The sequence below is a fragment of the Gadus morhua genome, chromosome 15 (genome assembly GCF_902167405.1).
Source record: "Gadus morhua chromosome 15, gadMor3.0, whole genome shotgun sequence".
In the NCBI taxonomy this organism is placed as follows: Eukaryota; Metazoa; Chordata; class Actinopteri; order Gadiformes; family Gadidae; genus Gadus; species Gadus morhua.
The window spans coordinates 4,156,633-4,174,271 of NC_044062.1; the positions used below are offsets into that span (position 1 = coordinate 4,156,633).

Genomic DNA, 17,639 nt, shown 5'->3' on the forward strand with positions numbered 1-17,639 from the left:
TTAGATAAGTGTATGGATAATAAATATACCTAGTTCTTCATGAAGATGATCTTCTACTATTCAACATCATCCTTATTAAGGCATTGGTGGTGGACATTAAACTAAATTGACTTAGTCTATCAGCAGGTGCCTTAATCCAAAGCGATTCACAGTGCAATTAAGATACAAGGAACAGGCAGAGGTTAGACATCGCTACCTCCAGAGACAGTTGACATTGGGGTTAAAAAATCCCAATGTTCTTTTGGGTTTGAGCGAAATATGCTAACCATTATACTGCCTTCTATCAAGAATGATTATATGGCTGAGTTTGGACACTGTGAACTCAGTGGAGGTGGTGGATAAATATAAGGCAACATGACATTGATTATCCCACCTGACTGTATACCGGTAATATGCTTACTGAGAAGGCAACATAAGAAAATGCACAAAAGTTCAAACTTGCTGGGTAGTCTACTTTATGTGTTTAGCGAAGAACTGGTGATAAGAACTTTGAGGTAATTTCCCATAATGCATTTCGTACAGGCATAGATATGAAAGCTTCATTCATCAAACCTCCCAAAGCTGTTGTTTTAACCTTGCTCTTAACAAAGGATGGGAGTAATCTGCTGAATAATTTATTACTTTTTAAGATGTAACTATTATTTTTAGTAATATTGTTTCTGCAATTTGAATGAGGTGAACCTCTATGTATTATTCCATAGAAAAAAAGAAAAGAAAAGAACGAATAATAAAGCCTTAGAATAACAATAGTCGAGCGCTGTTTGCAGCCCTCATCTAATGACGTAGCCTGGATTATTTTCTCTATTGGTGCACATTAAATTGTGGAGATGCGCAGCAAATGCGCAGTCAAATGTCCACCGCCAGTACGCAGTGAGCGACCGACGGGGGAGCCACGGAGTGAAGCCGCAGCTCACAGACAGTCTGCAACAGAGTGGTTAGCTCTGTTGGCTGGTATCAAACAGCACACATTAGAGACATGTACGGTCGAAGTAGGAGATACAAAAATAAGAAAACGATCGTGTAGAATTGTCCGCATAGGGTTTGCTCTACGAATGCCTCGTAGTGCAAAGGACCAGAGGACTCTGTTAGCAGGAGCTAACGTTGGCTAGCCAGCTAATGTTTTGTAGCCAAGTGACTTACCGATGCAATGGTGAGTAGCGTTAGCTGTCTTCTTTTCCCAGCGTTTTGCCTAAACGTTTAGTGAATGGTTCGTTTGACATGTGCCGGTTGTCAGCCGGTATGAGGCCGGTAGTCATCCCATCGTTGATCCACTGTGGTGGGGTTCTATATTGTATGCTAAAGTCCATCCATACCATACCTCTACGACCTGACCCGAGCCCAGATTTGTCACCCCATGTCCCGGCTGGACTTCTTCAGCCTGGTCTACACTACTGTAGCAGATCAAAATACAATACAAACTCACACCATGCTGTTAACATCGCGTTTCCTAAACTTTGTTTACCCGATGTAGAGTTTTCACGAGATGGCAGAAATGTTTCTCGTCCACGAACATTATAAAGCCATACAATTATAGTTACTGCTGGAAAACAGCTTGATGCTTGCTTTTTATTGCAGCCCTTTTGCATTAGTTGTTCAACTTCACTAGACTTCATTGACTGTCAGGTGCCATTGGCTAAAATGTGTTTTAATTAGAAATCTATAAGATACGTTGTACTTAAACACTACAATCTATTGTTCATTTGGTTTTAATAAAATATATAGCATTTGTATTACCATCATTTGCGCATGGTGACGCATGCACAATGTTGGTTTACTTTTAGTGTACTTCTTCATTCTTAATCTTCAAACCACCGCAATATAAATAGGTCATCTTTTTCCGGGTTTCTAATGCGATGATATTCATGTCCACCCTTTTGAATTCAGAAATCTCAGCGTACTTGTGTATTTATCCTACCACACTACACTACTACCCAAATAGGGGTGATAACGCAGTAATTGTTCACTGTAACAGTCCCGCTTGTAGCATGGGTTGCAATTGAAGTATATTGTCTATTTCAATGCAATGCCGTTTTTTTGTGGCTAGTAATGGTCGTTATACTTATGTCTGTAGACAGTCTTCAACTTCAAGTGTTGTCCTAATCATAAAACGTATGCTGTCAGAAGCTTCTGTGGGTCAAGTGTTATGAGTCAGTGCATGAATGTATGTGTAATGTTACTGTTTATTTTGTTTAGTCACACTGTATGGTTAGTCAAGTAAAAAAAAACGATAGTCAAAAATACTCCTGCAATGCATATTTTATGTTATGATATTTATATATTCCGTTTTGAGATGCAGCGTTTCAAAAGGAATCGGGTGATGATAATCTAGAAATGTATCTAGCAAGTTCCTATTGATGCACATTAATGACAGTTGAGATAAGAACTTTATTTCATCCAATACATGGGAAATTAACTTGTTATGTTATAATGGAGGAAAGCGAGAGAAAAACTATCTCCATGTTCATCTCCAAATTGTCTGTGTGTTTGTCAAGATCAAATAGCTGCGCTTGTTGCCACGGGCGATGGCTTTTGACAACCAATCTAAAGCCTAGCCATCATTTATTTAAACTGAAGCTGGTTGGGTTGCCTTTTATTACAGCCCTTTTGCATTAGTTGTTCAACTTCACTAGGCTTCATTGACTGTCAGGTGCCATAGGCTAAAATGTGTTTTAGAAATGTATAAGATATTCAACGTTATACTTAAACACTACAATTTATTGTTCAATTGGTTTTAAGAAAATATATAGCATTGTATTCCCATAAGTTGCGCATGGTGACACAGGCACTTGTTGCTTTACTTTTAGTGTACTTCTTCATTCTTAATCTCTAAACCACCGCAATATAAATAGGTAATCTTTTTCCGGGTTTCAATTCTACACTAAGTGCAAAAACGTAAATTAGGCTCTTAAGGTAACTGAAAAGCATTGGTTCAAACAAAGTACTTTTTTTTTACCTTTACATTCCCCTGAAAGGCCTCCAGGTGTGTCCCCGATGATGTAAGGCGTCCCCGGCTATAACACCAAGATGAGTGAAGTCCAGGCCACGGTGGAGTTTGCTGTGGAGCTCCACAAGTTTTACAATGTGGACCTGTTCCAGAGAGGGCAAGTATTCAGCTTCTCCTCGCTGCATTTTCGTTTTCTCTGTGTTCTCTGAACATGGTGTGCATGTGAGATTTTGCCATTTCAGAGATAATGTGAAGGATGATGTTCAATTGTGGTGATGGTAGTACACACAAACTCGTATTCCCATATGTTTTCCCTAAGAGAGTAAAAGCTATCCAACCTGTGTGTACACATCCTGCACACCGTCTGGCCAATTCCACTGGAAGACAAATATTTACCTGATTCTTTTGTAACTGTTTCTGACCCTATTAAATCTGGCCTCTTTCGCTTTGAACTTGATGTTTTAAATAGGTGCAAGTTTTTAGAGGAGGTTAAACAATACCAAAGCTACTCTTCTTTTTTGGGTCAACAACACTGCAGTTTCAGTTGGGGTGTGGGACATTTACTTGTCCAACCAGCTACTTTGTGTCCTCGGTATGAATCGGTCTTACAGGAAATTAGTTGGTGTACAGACTGGAATGGATAGGCATGTTTCCTGTTCTGGTCCTACCCCCGCCCATCGTTTGCTGTTCATGTATTTAGTTGAGTCAAATGAATATATTGCACTTCTGTCAATGTTTGTCAGGTATTCTTTGGTTGGGCTGTGTTGGCTAGGAGCCGGTGGCATTAGGCCGTGACAGGCAATGCCAGTTTATTGTTCCCCCAATGTGTTCACCGTATCAACAGAAAAAGGGTCTAGAAAGAAACAGGACCAGGCCATAGCAGGGCGTTTAACCTTGATGCCACATTGCGGCTGGGTATGCTATCACTACAAAGTAACTCGGTAGTGGAGGGCTAATTCGAGCTCTCTGCGCTCATCAATGCTTCAGGAGATCAGGTTTACTACATGAGTGACTGTGAGAGAAAACGTGTATTACTTATTCATCAAAGACGGAGGTTGCCTTTCCACAGTGCTTTATCTCGCAGCCCTGCGCGTTCCTATAGCCTTACCCGGGGTTCTCGGCCGAGCTGAAATGGTCTGCTCCGGAAATGCGCTTCACTGTGTGATAACGGCTCTCACGTTTACTGTTGACCTGTTTTTTTTCCATGTAGGTTCTACCAGATCCGGGCCAGTATGAAGGTCCCTCCCAGGGTCCCTAACAAAGTAGAAGCCAGTCTGCTCCACCCGGCAGGTTAGTTCACGCGCCTCTAGGGCTGCTCGATTGTGGAAAAAATCATAATGACGATTAATTTGGTCAATATTGAAATCACGATTATTTTTGAGTTTGAAAACATGATGTGTTTATTCAGCATGTCTCTCCCAAAAAGAACTTTGTATTTGAGAACTTTCAAAAAATGTCGCCTTAAAAGAAATGCACAAAATGGTCAAAAAGAAAATGTTCCAAACTAAAATAATCAGATATGTATTCAGCTGTTCTGCCCTTTCTATAAAACATAAAATAAAATAAATTAAAAATTGATTAATCGCATCCTATCCCTACGCGCCTCCATATTTAGTTGCCTCATCTAAAGAAAAACCGATAAGCCTGTCCAATGTTTTCCCCAACGTGATGTTCTGTTGTTGTGCAGATCATTCCTTTTCACGGAACACCAAAAAAATCTTCTGCGTCCCACAATCCTCCCTCTCATTAAGGATGTTTGGGTTCCAACATGTAAGGGCCCTTTTGTGTTAAAAACAGGATCAATTATTAACACGCGCGTCGCCTCGTTTTACCCGAGCTGCTATCAACCCGGTATTAAACGCTTGCCTAATGGCACAGGAAAGGTGTTGACAGTGATTGGCACGGCGTTGCTTTATTCAGGGTGTTCTATTGGCAGCGAGCCCTCTGGGCCTTATCTCACAAGCCTGTCCTTGTTCTCCGCATTTCCCGGCGGCCTGGTGCTCGCGTCTCATCCCCTTGTGGGAAGTGAGCTCTGCTGCTTCAGTAGCTCAAAGTCTGTTTCTCTGCCGCCACGAACAATCACACCATGGCCACCAGTTGGATCAAGAGAAGGAAACGTGACTAAGCCCTGCAAATAACATTTATTTATTGTATCTCTGTGGCTTACACACGGTTGAAATAAAGAGTAATCCTTCCCTATGCATACAATCATGTTGATTTTGAGGTTTATCCAGTGCCAAGTGCCAACTAATGTTCCACCCACAGGTTGGGTTTCCCAAGACTGCTAAACCAGGGCTTAGTTAGTCATGTCCGCCTGTCTTTGTTCCCTGGTGCCTAGGCTCCGATCTGGCCTTCCCAGCCTCAGTCCAGGAGGACGTCATCAGCAGCAGGACCTATCAGATCCTGTACAAGAACGAGGAGGTGGCGGTGAACGACGTTCTCCTCTTCAAAGTCATGATGCTGTTGGACGAGAAGAAGGTATGCATCGCAAGGGCAGAGGAGGTGCTCCAGCTTCCTCTTCAATCCTCAGCTTTCATTTCTTAAAGGAGTGATATTATGCCACCAGGTGGGAGTGTGATTAGCCGCTACAAGCCGTTTGAAAAATGTACCATTTCCTGCTTTTTAGTGACCTCACTGGTGGTGTCCAGTGACCACCTAGATGTATGCTTGATAGATCTGTCTACCAGCCTACCAAGTGGACTGTGGAAAATGTTGCTTATCTATCCGTCATACATCTAGGTGGACAGTGCACCCCTTGTCATGTCCCTAAAAACCGGAGAAGGCAGCCGTTTGAGATTCAAACTGCTTGTAATGGCTAATGACACTCACTGGCATACGAACACCCCTTTTCACTGGCATAAGATTTGTCCATTGTTCCATCATAAGGTGGAGGAGTCCCTCAATGAAATGGATTTCCAAATCGTCCTGGAGTTGTTCTTCACAGATGGGGACTACAGGTATCCATTGCCATGATGTTCATGATGTTCATGATGTACCCTCTTCCATAATGGAAGAGGGTAGGGTTCGAGGGATGGCCGTGCTCTTTCCTGATCATTCCTTTCCTCTCTGCCCGTAGTTCAGAGGACCAGAGCTCTCTCCAGAGCATCAGCAGTCGCGTTCTTCGTTTGCACTTTAGCCTCCAGAAAGGCATCCACCAGCAGGTCAACATTATGTTCGACTACTTCCACCTGTCGGTCATCTCCATGACGATCCACGCCTCCCTGGTTGCCCTGCACCAGCCGTTGATCAGGTGGGTGAACGCAGACGACGAGACGTCGCTCTACCCCCATGTCATTTGACCCTCACTCGCGCTGTGTGCTCTCGTCTACCTGCTAAACCCTGGGTCTCCTTCTGTCTGTCCTAGTTTCCCAAGGCCGGTGAAAACCACATGGCTGAACCGCAACGCTCCGGCACAGAGCAAGGACTCGGTGATCCCCAACCTGGAGAGCGTTGTGTTCGGGAGCAGCTACGTGAAGCAGGTGTCTCCAGACGTAAGCCCAAATCAAACGGGGGGTCTCTTCCTTGAGAAGCCCCTGTAAGCTGTGGCTTTCTTAAAAAGACTCACTGCTCAATTTAAATCGAGCTGACTCTATTTAAAATGAGCCGGGTACCCATTTCTACCTAAGTCTGGTTGTATCACCGGCTATAATTAAGTGGCAGACCAAGACCTGTCGCACTTGGGCCTAAAAAAAATAAAATTGTTTGGTTCTGGTTTCCGACCGACCCTGTCAATTTATGTTCAACCCAAATTATTTTATGAGCTTTAAAAAATATATATTTTTTTTTTGATTCAAACTATTATTACGTTTTGGTACAGCCCCTCTTCATTCTGTACAAGGTTGAGCGAATTTTCTCGTTTTTAAATGAAAACAACCTACCTATCATTCATTGGCGCTGGAAAAATATAATAAAAAAATAAAATAAATTCCCTACCTACCCATGACCTCAACTGACAACCAACAGGAACCAAACTTTTTTATTTTTTAGGCCTTGCTAGCAGAACCAGTAGGAACTTGGGTTGTTGTTGAGTTCGTAGTAGTATTAGTAGTAGTAACAGTAATAGTAGTGTTAGTGCTGACACACTTCCAACAACCTCGCTGAGTGAGGCTGCTGACAGATAAATAGACAGAAAAATGATTAGGGCCCGCCATGATGGTATTTAGCCTCATGGGAGCACTGAGATGAGTGGGCCTCCGCTGAATGCTCCGGAGATTCACCGGAGCAGAACGGAGGCGATGTCTCTCATCATTCTGGAGTACTGACTAATGGGCAGCTCGGGAATATGAACCCGCGGACCACTTTTCATTTGCTAAAGGGGATCGATGTGGAATCAACCACAAAGCATTCCAGCGTGGAAAAATGGAGAAGAAAACATTGCAGTGAACGGCGGGCTAATGGTGTTTTGATTTGTAGCGCTCGCGTGGTAAAGACGCAGCGTTGCAGAGGGACACAAACCCTCAAACACAAGCCGACGCGTTTCGTTTTTCATTCCGATGTTCTCCAATGTTCTTTGCATCTTTTTGGATGGAAAAAATATTTACAGACCGTAGTTAAAATGACGTAAAGGTCATTTAAAAATATTAGAACAGATACAGCTTGTCTTGTATCTGTTCTAATATGTCTTATTTAGTTAAAAAAAATAATAAAGCGCCCATATTAAATGACCGGCAGGTGACCCCATCCAGGTGAACAAGGCCGACATATTTGCAATAGATATCATTTCCTCCGCCCCCCCCCCCAACCCGGACTAACCGTGTCAACCCCCCCCCAACCCACAGGGCCGGACATTCCTGGTGTCTGAGCACTGTCTGCAGCACGCCCACAGTCTGCACCATAGTCTATGTGCCAGCCTGCTGCTGGCCTACCAGGGCCTCTTCGGCTGCTTCACCTCCCTCACCAAGAACCTGCCCACCAACCACCGCATGGAGCTAGGTAGGAAGCACTCGGCCCTGTCGGGACCCGCTCGGGGCCACAGAAGCTTACCTTCCCCGTGGTCGGATGACGCCTGGAGGCTCTCGCAGAGCAGGGGTTAAATGTGATGCAGCAGAATGATATTTGGGATATTTGATGTGTATTCCAGCATGTTTGAGAAATACGTCTGCTTTTGTAAATTAGTTAAATCAACCTCCAAACAATGAATTTAATAATGCAATACTAATGGTCAGAAAGTGTTTTTTTTTTTTTGCATATTCATTTGCAAATTGCACTTGCTGTCTTTATTTTGTAATTAGTTCCATAATTGTGCTGTGATTGTCCATGCTATGCAATTTGATGTGATGTTGTCAAGTGGCTAATTATCAGTGTCATTGTATTCTCAACCCCATCCATTAACCAGTTTTGACCCTTGTCAGTAGCCCTCCACACCAATTAACCCATTCCAACTCAACGATCTAATTATGATGAACTAATCCTAATCAACATCCAATTCTAGGTCTAAAACATTAAATTCTTAAATATTAATCTGCACGCTAAATCAATGTCACCCCAGTGCACTGCTCACCCTACCTCTTAACCGCCTCGACGGCTCACTAAAATGTATTCCACGTGCGTGGACACTGGACAGACATGATTAATCCATCCCAGAGTCTCAAGATAACAGCAGGAAGGTTAAACATGCCTATATGTGCAATCCCACTAGCCAAACCCAGCATGCAAGTCCTATATGAGCGCGTTCTCAGAAGACCTTATCCCCGAAGCCAAAGGCACGTCTACATAGGTACGTTCAGACCCTCGCGGTTCCTCCACTCAAGCTGCCTTTGCCATTTCCTCCTCCCTTCCTTCCTCCCTTCCTTCCTTTCCTCTACACTCTGAAGTATCCTTCTCCTTGTTAGCAGTCAGTCTCTTCTTCTGTAGACCCCCCTACCATTTTCCAACGACAACGTATACTTGAACTTTTTTCGTCACTGGCTCCTGTGGCCTGGATGAACTCATCCTTCCTTTTCATGTTCAAAGATGGTCAGAGAGCCCCGTGCCCTGGGGTCTACTCCTTGCCTGTCTGTCTGTCTGTCTGTCTGTCTCTCTTCATACGTGTGCGCTGTCCTTCATCTGTGCCAATGGGACGGCGCCCCTCTGGCACTGTGGACTTCTATAGCTTGTGCAGGCGTCCAGAGCAGTGTCTTCATGTCTTCATCATGGGGGGGTGGGGGGGGGGGGGGGTGTGTTGTGGGTAGACTGCCCCCTGTAACGATCTTCTTCTCTCCGTAGAGGAACTTGACATAGAGGCCCGCCTGGCTCAGCTTTGTAAACAAATAGAGGTATGTTCTGATGTGTGCCGACCAGTCTTGTCTCTCGTGGTTTTTGCTGTTGTTTTGTCTCTGTAGTGCTTTCAATCGTTCCGGGTTGGGTCCCTTTTTTAATGAGGCAAAGGCAGTTGAGTGGGGGTGCGGGGGCCTGTTTCATGATTAATAATAAGTAGGGACTTACTACCGCACTGTGTCTTTAAAGGGAAGCCCTCCGGACTGTTGACCTTAACAACCACTACACTCCATAATGATTATAGTTTCCTGTTATGTCCTACGTATAAACCTCACTCTCTCGCTCTCTCTCTTGGTTTTTCTCCGTCTCCGTCCCCCCCCCCCCCCCCCCCCCCAACAGCAGAAGGTGCAGAGCCCTGACGAGCTGGCTGAGCTGGTGAACATGAACCTGGCCCAGCTCTGCTCCCTGCTCATGGCTCTCTGGGGCCAGTTCCTGGAGGTGGTGTCCCTGCAGGAGCACGTGTCGACCCTACTGGCCGCTGAGCACCACACCCTCCGAGTGAGCTCCACTCCTGCACGCACGCATGCACGCACGCACGCACACGCTGCACTCTTCACTGACACGCACACGCACACGCACGCACACACTAACACGCACGCACGCACTAACACACACACATGTACTAACACGTACTAACACACTACCACACACACACTACACTCACACACACACACTATGATCTACACTAACACACACACACTAACGCACGCACGCACGCACACATTACACACAAAAATGTTGTCCCCATTCAAGGCCTCGCTTCTTTGTCTTGATTACCGTCAATCCCGGGGCAAGCTGTGAAGCTGGCCAAATTTATCTTTTGTCTCGGCATTTTTAACATTCTGCGATGCTTTGTCTGCAGGTTAGGCGGTTTGCCGAGGCTTTCTTTTGCCTTGAACATCCACGACAAACTGCGTTGGCCTACCAAGAACTACAGTGAGTTGTGCTGTCAAAACCCTCATCCCGCCCCTTGACAAGCCTGTACTGGTATCGAAGTGTCTACAGATGTTGATAACCATGAACTGGTCTGGCCCCCTCCCTCTTCTCCGTCTCCCCCCCCCCCCCTCAGTGCTCACAGCCACCAGCAGATGACAAACGCTATCAAAAGTTCAAGCTACTTCCTCTCCTTGCCACCACTTCCTGTTGAGTGCGCCGACTTGGATGGCGACGTCAGTTCCCTGCCAATCATCTTCGAGGACCGATATCTGGATTCCATCACGGAAGGTCAGACACGTAACATCCTAATGTCGTTCAACTCCATTGATTTCCCGACTCGAATAATAAATTGTAGAAGGAACCCTCTAACCTGGTGCATAATAAAACGTACAAATGTTTACAACAAGAATTGACCCGCACACATGAATCATATCGGATCATTCAAACGAAGATTGATTTGATAAAAAAATAAGAGATTGCATAAACTTCTTCTTCTTCCTCTTTGTCTGCTCCTTCTCCTTCCTCTTTGTCTGCTGCTTCTTCTTCTTCTTCTTCTTCTTCTTCTTCTTCTTTGTATGATCCTCCTCATCCTCCTTCTTCCTCTTCTTTGTCTTCTTCTTCTTCTTTGTCTGCTCCTCATCCTCCTTTTCCTTCTTCTTTGTCTGCTTCTTCTTCTTCTTCTTCTTTGTCTGATCCTCCTCCTCTTTCTTCCTCTTCTTTGTCTGCTCCTCCTCCTTCTTTATCTTCTTTGTCTGCTCCTCCTCCTTCTTCTTCTTCTTCTTTGTCTGATCCTCCTCCTCCTCCTTATTCCTCTTCTTTGTCTGCTCCTCCTCCTTCTTCTTCTTCTTCTTCTTCTTCTTCTTCTTCTTCTTCTCCTCCCTCATCTTCTTCTTCTTTGTCTGCTCCTCCTCCTCCTCCCTCATCTTCTTCTTTTTCGTCTGCTCCTCCTCCTCCTCCCTCATCTTCTTCCTCTTCCTCTTCCTCATCTTCCTCTTCCTCTTCCTCCTCCTCCTCCAGACCGCGACGGGCCCTGGCTGGGCATGCCCGGCACGCGGAGGGGCTCCGTCTCCGGCGGAAGGGCGGACCGGTCCACCTCAAAGGACGGCGGAGGGGCCTCCGCGGCGTCTGCAGCCGTGTCCCCCACCTTCCCTCCCCCCGCCTGCGACACGGGCCACGCCCCCATGGACACCACCTGGCCGGACAGCTGTGAGCCCCCGCCCAAGTCCAAGGGCAAGTCTGTGAAGCTGAAGAGGAACTCCAAGACGGAGAGCACCACGAAGAAGCTCATCCGCCAGGGCTCCAAGGACTCCGTGGTCCTGGTGGGCTACAAGAACCTGCAGGCGCCGTACGCCGCGGACCCCGCCGCCGCCGCCGCCGCCGCCGCCAGGCCCAAGGGGGGGGAGGCGCCGACCAATCCGGAGAGCGACCGCGACGGCACGACGACGGGGGACACGGGCGCCCACTCGAGGACTGCGGCGAACAGCGCCCTGGGGAGCAGTTGCGCCGCTGCCATGGCGACGGACCCCGGACAGAGTGCCTACGACGCGCTGGTGGAGGACAGCCTGGCCGCCGCCGCCGCCTACCAGAAAGGCTACTTGAAGAACCTCGCCGGCGCCGACGCGCGACAGAGGCCCGAGCCCGGACCCGGGGCCCCCACCCAGGTCCAGAACCCGCCGCAGAAGCCCGCGGGGGTTCGGCACATCGAGGTGAAGCCCAGCGGCAACGACCCGTTCCAGGGGGACAAAGTGACGCTTCTGCTCCCCCACTGGTCCGCCGGGCACGCCCCCAGCGGAGCCTTCCCCGAGACCCCCCAGACGAGCCTCTCGGTGCGGCCGGCTCGCTCCGGGCCGTCGGTCCAGCTGCAGGTCCAGGGCGACTGCATCCGTCTCCCGGACGGCGGACTCCCGTACGCCTCCAAGCGCCTGTCGGACTCGGGCATCGACAGTGAGCCCTGCTCCCTGGCCGCCCTCCAGGCCCAGGGCGTCCTGGGTTGTTCTGGGCTGGCGGCGGTCGACGCCGAAGGGGGCCCCCAGGGGGTCATCATGAGCCCCGCGCCGGACCCTGCCCAGAGGACCAGCGTGGGGCCGGGGGGGCTTTTCCCAGAAGGCGCCGGGGCGGTCAGGGGAGCGCAGTCCTCGCTGACGTCCATCAACTCCCTGCCCTCAGACGACGACGACGGCGGCGAGGAGGGCTGCGCCAGAGGCCCCCCGGGGCCCGAGGTGTTGGGGAGGAAGCCCAGCGTCGTGGTGCAGGAGCAGAGCGTGGCCTTCTCCGGGGACGGCGCCAGCCGACCCGCCGTCGCCTCGGCGCTGCGTTGCCCCCTGCCCCCAGCGGCGCAACGCCCCCTGGGCTCCGGCGCTTCTCCCCCGGCGACCGTCGCCCCCGAGCCGGGAGACCTGGACCCCGGCTCCGTCGACGTCGACTTGGAGCCGGGGCCCGGGCCGGCCAGAGAGGGCGCCCCCCCCCCGCCCGCGGCCTGCCCCTCCAGCGCCTCGGCCACCACCACCACCACCAGCAGCACGGACGCGGTGAAGCGCGGCCTGGTGGAGAACTACTTCGGCTCGCGCTCCAGCACCGACGTGTCGGAGATCAGCCCCCTGGAGACGTCGGGCGCCACGCTGGGCGTCCAGACGGCGCCCGCCCCCCCCGCCGCCGCCGCCACACGCAGCGCTGGAGACGGCTGTGAAGCCGTGGTCAACAACAACGAGGAGGAGGAGGAGGACGACGACGACGACGAAGAGGAGCACGAGAGTATCCAGAACGGCTTCTACGAGGAGGGGGACGGGTACGGCTTCGCCAACGGGGTCGCCACGGCGGAGGAGGAGGAGGAGGAGAGGAGGACGGAGATCGGCGCCGTCACCCAGGAGACGCGCCTCCTGCTGGAGCAGCTGAGGATGGGCTACCTCCAGGAGCCCCAGGAGATGGAGCAGGCCCCCATCTGCCCGAGTCTCCCCGCGCCGGCCGGCCGCGGCGGCGGCGGCAGCAGCGGCCGCGGGCGGGCGGGCGGTGCCTCGGTGTCGGCCTCCTCCAGCCTGCACTGGTACCAGAGCGCCCCCGCAGCCCAGATGAAAGCGTGAGTAAAAGATGCACCTCACCCGGGGGAAATAAAGGGGCTCCAGCAGCTCACCAAAACACAATAATACAGACCGTAATAAGGTAAGTGACGATGTGGTGCAAATTTGATTTAATCCATAAATATATTGCAGTTCACATAAAAGTTAGCTGTCCTTAAATGTGAACCAAAATGTATGACACTGCAAAATACCTTTTTTATAAAGTGTTTATTGTGCCGTAAAAAATATATTGGAAAATGCCCAGGAAAGACGGCGTGGTAACATCCCTAGTGTGACTGTAACCGCCCCCCCCTTCCACCCCCCCGGTCACGTTTCCCATGATGGAAAAGGGGAGATACAGTTCAGATCTCCTTCTCCCCATCAGCCGTTCGATCCCCTCTCTGCCTCCCAGAGACCCTCTCCTATAATTCCCCTGCTCCATTTTCCCCCTGCACTATTTCTCCTTTTTTCCCCGGGTCGTACCACTGTGGGTTTGCTCGGACGTACGAACCACTCGGATGTACGACTGTCGCCCTTTGTTCTTTTTCGCGATAGCTTCATCAAAGCCAAGGAGGACATGAAGCAGCTGAGGTTACCCGGCTTCCTGTACAGCGAGATCCCCCAGCTGGCGTCCACCGTGCCCTACTTCAGCCTGGAGGAGGACGAGAGCTGCGACGAGGGCATCCACCTCATCGTCTGCGTCCACGGCCTGGACGGTAGGAGCACTCCCCCCTTTTTTTGGACTCTCTGCACCTTCTACCTCGGGAGGCCAGTGCGAGTGCGACATTGACGTAGCCTGGCTACTGCCAGACCAAGCAAATGACCGCAGCCTCCCCAGACCAAGCTCAATCTACGATTGAGCTTGGTCTTGGGAGGCTTCTGTCATTTTCTTCAGCACAAGAGGCGTGATCAACGGGCCTAGTTCAACTGACTCTGTACGCGATTGGCTGCTTGCCGTCGCTTCCCTGTCGTCGTTGTCTTAAACCAGCCTATAGCGCATCAGGGGGAGAAGCCAGCTTGGTGATTGGCTCCCCGTGAAAGCGTATCGGAAGCAGAAAGAAATGTGTTGCTCTTCTCCAGACCCTTCTGCAAAGGCGAATTCAAATCGCCGGCAGAACGGGCTGGGGGTACCCAGTCTAACGCTGACTTCTATCCGGTGTGTGTGTGTGTGCGCAGGCAACAGTGCCGACCTGAGACTAGTGAAGACTTACCTGGAGCTGGGGCTGCCGGGGTGCCGGATCGACTTCCTGATGTCTGAGAGGAACCAGGTAACGAGGCCGGCCTCAGAGGAGACACCTGCTGGTTCTTATTTCTGCGTGGGCTGTGACGATGTGCTCCTCCGCAGGTTTTCGTTCATGTTTGCTTCTTCCGTTTTTCTTCCGCTAAATCTGTACTTCCACAGAATGACACCTTTGCTGACTTTGAGTCCATGACAGACCGGTTGCTGGATGAAATAGTCCAGTACATCCAGTTATATAATCTCACAGTGTCAAAAATAAGGTGAGCGCTGCTATTGATTTCCATGAAAACCTCGCCAAATTCTAACATTGAACAGCAGTCGTCTGAAAATAACACATTTCCTTTTTTTGTAGCGTAGTACCGTTTTTTTTTTTTTTTTTTCCTATTGCTGATTTTCTTTCTTTTTTTTTTAACCATACCCGTCTTGTAAATATATCTGTAAACAATGCCCCCTGGTGGCAGATGTTAAATCACACAATTCCATGCACACGTTTTCTTACATTTCAATACATGACACACACCGCATGTTGATATGCAAGATTCTGTTTTTGCCAAACCCAGTTGCCAAACTCTTTGTGCTTTCGTTATTTAACATTTGTTTGCAATCGTCATGTTGTTGTGTTTGTTGTGTTCCAGCTTCGTGGGCCACTCCTTGGGGAACCTGATTGTGCGGTCGGTGCTGACCAGGCCCAGGTTCAAGTGTTACCTGAGCAAACTGCACACCTTCCTGTCCCTGTCCGGACCTCACCTGGGCACCTTGTACAACAGCTCGGCCCTGGTCAACACCGGTGAGTAGCCGCATCCATGGAGTTCATCTCCGCCTGATTCATTCATTAAAGGGCCCCTTTTAAGCCTACCAGTTGGTACAGTCCAAAGGGTAGGCTTTAAGATGGAACTGGACGCTCCCGCCTAGACTCGATTTTGATATGGCTTGTTATGGTTAATCAGCATCAAAACTTCACAGCCCATCAATTATTCATTGGAATAAATTAATAGAGAAGATGGATGGAGTGTGATATGTGAAAGACATGCATTCATTATTTTTATATTGTGATTGTACTTATTATTGCTTTTCTGTTTTAACTATGCTCCATCTCAGGCCTATGGTTCATGCAGAAGTGGAAAAAGTCCGGTTCTCTCCTGCAGCTGACCTGCCGGGACCACTCGGACCCCCGGCAGACTTTCCTCTACAAGCTCAGCAAGAAGTCTGGTAGGCTCAGCGTTGAACTCTGTCCCTCTGGGGCTTCTGAGCAGTTGACATCGGATTTAACGCCAAAAAAAAAAAGGGCAATCAGCAAATCGATACCAATGAGTTCTTCCCGGTACAGGTCTGCAGTTCTTCAAGAACGTGGTGCTGGTGGGCTCTCTGCAGGACCGCTACGTTCCATATCATTCTGCTCGCATAGAGATGTGCAAAACCGCACTCAAGGACAAACAGACAGGTGAGTCAGAGCACAGCTTGTGTGCATGTTTGTGTGTGTGTGTGCATTCTTCAATATGAAATGATTATGCAGGTGCATGTCTTAACGTGTCGTACTGGAATACTGATGCAATGGCATGCTAGAGCAGGATGCTTGCAGTGCGTTTGGTAGTTATTGTACAGTTGCATTAGAGATTTAGTATATTCTGTTTTGGTTCTACAATCGACTCTTGACACCCTGTTCCTTCATGCATTCCCACTTCCCCAATTATAAAAAGTCCCCCTTCCTCAGACTGATAGTTGCAGCCATCAAACGGCATGTGCTGTATTGTATTGTATTCCACTCCTCTCTGACACACAATGAATCACAGGACAATCAATGGTTCTGCCTTGTGTTCTCCGCCCCGCCGCCATAGGTTCTGTGTACGCGGAGATGATCGAGAACCTGCTGCTGCCCGTGCTTCAGAACAAAGAGTGCAACCTGGTGCGCTATGATGTCATCCACGCCCTGCCCAACACGGCCAACTCCCTGATTGGTCGAGCCGCCCACATCGCAGTGTTGGACTCTGAGATCTTCCTGGAGAAGTTCTTCCTGGTCGTGGGCCTCAAGTTCTTTCAGTAGAGGAGCAATCGGTCACGTGACTGTGGCGAGAAGGGGGGGAATTCTACCAACAGGAACTTTGAGTTGGTGCCTCTGCTTGATTCTGGTCTTCTTTAACGTGTTATTTTCTTTTCTTTTTTTTGTATATGCATATACTTCCCTTCGGAAGACACTTCGAACAAAATGGGCATCACATTCTCATGTGTCGCGTAACTAATTACTTTTTATTAAAGTGTCTTTATTTTCCCATGTTTTAATTGGTAAATATGGAGTTTGCCATTCTGTATTTCTTTTTACTGCCAGTTGTTTTGCAGGATTCTTGTTGTTTTTTGTTGGGATGAATTAAGGGTTAGGGGCGGGGTTTGGTCGGCAGGTCATTTCAAACATCACATGGTATATTTTAACTGTGTTATTTATGTATTATTTTGTGGACTTCACCGACTTCCATACCGACATTTTAATTTTGGTGCTGAACTGGAAATATAGCTGCTACAATTGAAATGGATGTTTTTGGTAAAGCGTTCCAAGTAGAAATCCGCACATCTTTGCATCAACGTCTTTTTCCACAGATTTTAACAACACTCTGCGTTCATTTGCACCACAATTGCATTTTACAAGATTTTGTACTGAGAATGATCATTTGTAATATTTTACTTTTTTATATCAACTATATCATCGTGTAACATAGTTTTTAAAGTTAACCTGGCAGTGGCATTGGTGTTCTACTATTTCACGTTCGTTGCCATTGCTGGATTCTGCACAGTCGTCCAACCTGGTGTTGGGAGGTGTAAGCTTTGCCTAAAAATCAACAGTTTGTCTTTGTTTTTTACAGGGGGTTGCAAGCATTGGTCCTAAGTGAGGGGAAAAAAGCACATGTTGGTTATTTAAATGTATTGAGTAATTGAAAGTATTCGGTTAGTATCATTTGGGTATTATTTATGTTGTTTTGAATTGGAAGGTATTGAATTTAAAAAAAATGATGTTTCTTGGTAATTAGTTCATATATGTATCATCAACAACCCTTGACATTAAATATGCATATTATTAAGAATTCACTGTATTGCTGTTTTTACTGTTTTTACTTGACCAAATAATAATCTATTACGGATCATATTTTAATTTGTGGCATCGAATAATCTAAACGGATTTTATAAAATATACATATAAAAAACATTGAAGATACAGCATCAC

General features: G+C 48.1%; 1 protein-coding gene across 4 annotated transcripts; it reads left to right on the forward strand.

Annotated features, from left to right (window-relative positions):
* The first annotated feature begins 864 nt into the window (after positions 1–864).
* On the forward strand, positions 865–17,503 carry fam135a (family with sequence similarity 135 member A). 4 transcript variants are annotated; one of them, XM_030378544.1, is made up of 21 exons: positions 865–1,150; positions 2,973–3,101; positions 4,155–4,234; positions 5,283–5,422; positions 5,831–5,901; positions 6,021–6,194; positions 6,309–6,435; positions 7,723–7,876; positions 8,583–8,660; positions 9,149–9,198; positions 9,539–9,697; positions 10,062–10,135; positions 10,269–10,423; positions 11,153–13,208; positions 13,744–13,904; positions 14,365–14,456; positions 14,591–14,688; positions 15,064–15,215; positions 15,527–15,637; positions 15,756–15,869; positions 16,264–17,503. In XM_030378544.1, the coding sequence occupies exons 2-21, from the start codon at positions 3,025–3,027 to the stop codon at positions 16,467–16,469; spliced, it is 4,329 nt and encodes a 1,442-aa protein (XP_030234404.1). In that variant the 5' UTR covers positions 865–1,150; positions 2,973–3,024; the 3' UTR covers positions 16,470–17,503. The 4 variants fall into 4 exon arrangements, with proteins under 4 accessions (XP_030234404.1, XP_030234405.1, XP_030234406.1 ...); XM_030378545.1 differs by having other exon boundaries at positions 9,542–9,697; XM_030378546.1 differs by lacking the exon at positions 8,583–8,660.
* The last annotated feature ends 136 nt before the right edge of the window (positions 17,504–17,639 follow it).